At 38.2% G+C, this 4,617-nt stretch overlaps 1 protein-coding gene across 1 annotated transcript; it reads right to left on the bottom strand.

Moving 5' to 3' along the window:
• Positions 1-1,056: 1,056 nt before the first annotated feature.
• Positions 1,057-1,287, bottom strand: SPTSSB (serine palmitoyltransferase small subunit B; the record flags this gene model as incomplete). The annotated part of the gene is made up of 1 exon (XM_082625500.1): positions 1,057-1,287. The coding sequence occupies one exon, from the start codon at positions 1,285-1,287 to the stop codon at positions 1,057-1,059; it is 231 nt and encodes a 76-aa protein (XP_082481626.1).
• Positions 1,288-4,617: the final 3,330 nt, after the last annotated feature.

Raw genomic sequence — 4,617 nt, 5'->3', positions numbered from 1 at the left:
AGAGGAAAGAAAAACTGCAAGGTTTTGCCTTTGGCATTCACATTTGATTCAGCAGTATAATTAAAAACTTGTATTTGTTTTTAAGATAAACACTTTGAAGGAAATTTAATAAATCTTGGTTTTGCTCTGCAAAGAAGCCACTGCATCAAAACATTTAACTGGAGCTGTCGAGTTCCTGCTGGTAGAATATTACTTCCAGCCTATTTATTAGCTTTTCTTCCTGTAGCCCAATATATGATTCCCCCCACCCCACCCCTCCACTGAGTGAAAGCACAGAAAGGATGCAATTTCTTGTCTCTTTTCCCCCAGCATCATGCAAGGCAAGGCAGCATCACAAGTCGCAGTATCTGAATTTACTTTGATTGTATACTTTTTCTTACACTTAAAATGATTTTGTATTATAATACTTACTGGGTCATCTAAAATCAACATTGTTGATTTTAAACTGTTATAAAGCCAGACTTTTAGAGACACTTGAAAAAATTCATGAACCATGTCTGAAAGGAGATAATTACCTTCAACCTATTCTTTTGCGCTTGTAGTAAAAGAATTTTAGGTATCAGCAGGTTACTAGAAAATAAGACTTTAGGGGGTCTATATAATTTATTCAGATCTTTTTGTATATTGTAAACAAGATAGGATACTTTTGACAGTAGTGTATGAACAAATTTTTAAAAAATATATCCTTCACTATAGAATAGGTATCAAGAGAGCATTTTAAATATGATTCTGATAGGTCTCTTATGAGCCTACTTCCCAGAAAAAGTTTATATGAAATTTCCCAATTAAAAACAAAATCTAAAATCATAGATTTAAGCTGAGAGAATATGGTATGTGAGATAAGGTCATTGTGTTATCTATGGTCTGATGCACAAAGTATCATGTACAAAAGAACCTAAAGAGGCATCTATCTCAAATTTCAGGCAGGATATGAATGCATAGAGAGGAGAGAGCTTTTCAGGTGAGATAGTGAAAGAAGCTACAGTATTCACCTAAATTAATACATTGTAAGCAACGTACACATATGTAATGCCAGTTCACAGGATACAAACAAGATCAATTAGAAATTGTACTGTGATAGCCACACATTTTGGAGAAAAATTCCCAAGCCAGGCGAATGTGGATTGGGATAAAAACATAGGCGGTGTATACCACCATAGCAAAAATGGTTATTAAGATGGTATTGAACATGGATCGCTCCCAGGGCTCTAAGACAGCACAGCAGCTAATGATTTGGTATTGATAGTAGAGCCAGGAGAAATAGTCCTTCACACGTTTGAAATCCATGGCTGCTTCCTTCAAGCTGCAGAAAGTCTGTCCTATTAAAAAAGGTAACAGATTAGAAGAAAAAAAAATAAGGCACTAAACACAGAATCTCCTGATATTTTCATGATCTCAACGTGTCAAAAATTTTCAAAGAATGTTAATGATCATTGAGTGAATTACTAATAGGAATATTTTATGGAAATAATAACATATTAATCATAGGAATTAATAATATTGCCATTACTACTAATAATTACTACTAGAATGAATAGCAATAATATTATTAACAGTGATAATTTATCTAAACAGTGATATTTATCTAAAAATAATTGCTAGTAATAACTCTAGTGATAATAATATCTACAGTTGAGGCTAACCACATTTTCTTTAGCCCTGTACATTTAGAGAGATAAATGCGAGTTTTCTATTTCCTACAGCATATATTCTGGTAGAAGATTAAGGAATAGTGTGCAGAAAAGAGTTAATATAGCAAACCTGAGGCTGCTATTTTTAGAAGGGTCCTTGGCTGGCATCTGGGAACTTGGCTTTTGGAATGTTCTTTCTGTTCCCTAATGGATAAGGATGATTCACTATTCCTAGACTGTGCAAACACTGTAATTTATGGTGAATACCTGCTTTATTCTGGGAGTCTGGAATTTTTGTAATTGCCAGGCAAAGAGTGTCCATGTGAGCAGCCCCAATAAAAACCTTGGTGCTGAGTCTCTAATGGGCTTCCCTGAGCAGAAACATTGACATGTATCACTGCACTTTTTGCTGGTAAAGAAAGCACACTTGGTGTGTCCACTCATGGGAGGAAGAGAACATCTGAAGCCTATAAATGGATTTCTTCAGACTCCAACCATGTCTGTCTTCCTGACTGATCCTGTTGTATATCTTTCTGCTATAATAAACCTTAGCTGTGAGTGAGAATATATGTTGAGTCCTGTGAGTCTTTCTAGTGAGGCACTGGACATATGGATGGTCTTGGGACCTCTGAAACAAAGGTGAAGCCCAAAGTGTACCTTTGGGTGGTCATTTGGTTTTTGGGTAGAGAACTTATGAAAACCATATAAAAATGTTTTGTTGGCCCTCAGATAGGATCACAGTTAAAACTACGTGGAAAACCTCCTAGAAGGAAGGGCATCTATCATTTCTTTACCAATTTATTTATTTATTTATTTATTTTTGCGGTACGTGGGCCTCTCACTGCTGTGGCCTCTCCTGTTGCGGAGCACAGGCGCTGGACGCGCAGGCTCAGCAGCCATGGCTCACAGGCCCAGCCGCTCCGCGGCATGTAGGATCTTCCCAGACCGGGGCACGAACCCGTGTCCCCTGCATCAGCAGGCGGACTTTCAACCACTGCGCCACCAGGGAAGCCCAATATACCAATTTTTATTTATTCATTCATTTCTTAAAGATTCTTGGGAAGATTTTGCAGACACTCAGAGACACGGTGGGTGTCCTTGGGGAGACAAGCTGACCTGTACCTGTTGTGCTTACTCCTAGGAGTATCATGGTGCTACATCATCTAAGTCCACCTTGATAACTTTTATTATTCAAATCACAGTTAAATATTTTTGAAGATCATTCCTGTGTTCTGACCTGAATGTATCTGTCTTTTATTTGATTCTCTTTTGAGTAAAAGCAAGATGTTTTTGCTCCATAAGACTGTGGACTCAGGCTATGGGGAGACTCTCATGATCCTAATGCCTGGCACAAAGACTGTCATCAGTAAATACTTGCTGAACAAATGAGTAAATGAATGAATGACGAGTAACCAACTTAAAAAAATAATTATAGATGACTCACAGTCCCGACCTAAGTGGGATATGGTAGGCTATTGCTGACTTTCAATAACTTGGCTTTGATAGTAAGTAACCCTTTCTGACAAGGAAAATTTCCACAAAAACTTAAAGTGGGAAAGTCTCTGTGTTACCAGGTCATGATTATTTGTAATAATGGCCAGAGTAATCCAAATAAGTAGATAATACATTTACTTAGTCTCCTAGAAGCCAGAGTGGAGACAAAGTAATTGGATTTGAATGGTTTGTCCTGGCAGGTAGACCTCAGTGAGAAGTTACCTCCAATGTTCTTTTTCACTCCTAACTCTGGTTGCAGAGAAAGAGCAAAGGTCAAAGGTTTAAGAGAAAATGAGTGACAGAAGAAGTGATAATTTCAGTGAATAATATTATCCAAGCAACCAAGACTTTCCACTGATAGGCTGAAAGAGAGAAATTAGGAGGTATCCCTATTTGAGCTTTTAGGCTGTCCCATGAGACAACTGTATATTTCAAACTAAATTTAATTTTTAAAAATATTATTGATGGATACTCACACTTGCTCCTCTTCGTTACCTAGACAGAGTTTGGGGTGGTGTCAGGTAACTGATCAGGAGTGTGAGAGTCCATTCACCAGGTATGAAGTTCCAGACTGTGCTGGGTGAAGGTGGGAGAATGATGGCTCAGACAGGCCCAGACCCACCCCTTAGAAACCTTGGTCCAGTTGGGAAGACAGGTTGCAATCAAATAATGTATACAAATATATAATTATCTACAGTATTATGCCCTAAAGGGTAAGAGCAATGTATAAGGGGCTGTGGGAAACCTAATCCAGTCTGAGTATGTCTCTGGGGAAGAGATATTTGAGATAAAATCCAGGAGATGATTGTGAATCTAACAGATAAAATGAGTAGCCAGATGGGGAGAATGGACAAGACATAGGGATCAACTTGTGTTTGTGCAAAGGTTAGAGGTGGGAAGGAGCTTGATAGGTGGTCAAGGGAATGGCCAGAGTGAGGCCAAGTGCCCTAGGGCCTTAGCTGAGTGGGCGAAGTATTTTGTCTTGATCCTATGAGTGAGGGGGCTTCAAAGGTTTTTAACAGGGGAATGCTGTGGTGGGTTTGAGAGGATGAGCCTTTAAGATCATATGGACATGTTGCCTTCCCTGCATTCTAAAGCCAAACTGAAATGATTTTGAATACCAATCATTTCAGTAAATCTATGCCTCTGCTGTCTCATGGGCGTTACTCATTCAGAATCAACCATATACTGAAAATCTGTTTAAAATATTCTTAATATTCTTTTTACTTTTATAAATGAGATAAATTACTCATTTAGAAACATCATTGACTTCTTCTCTATACATTTTAGCTTTTAAAAATTTACTAATTAATTGCCTGCCTATTGCTTTCTCTTCAAAAATTAAATTTCTTGCTCGAGCAGCCCCAGCGGACACCTTGACTGCAGCCTTGTGAGGGACCCTGAGCCAGAGGCACTAAGCTAAGTTGTGCCCAGATTTCTGAGCCGTAGAAACTGTGAAGTGGTCAGTGTTCATTGTATTAAGCTGTAAAAG

This window comes from Mesoplodon mirus (genome assembly GCF_964341445.2).
Source record: "Mesoplodon mirus genome assembly, chromosome: 6".
Lineage (NCBI taxonomy): Eukaryota > Metazoa > Chordata > Mammalia > Artiodactyla > Ziphiidae > Mesoplodon > Mesoplodon mirus.
Note: the sequence above shows the minus strand (reverse complement) of the source record. Positions and strands in the feature narration are given on the sequence as shown.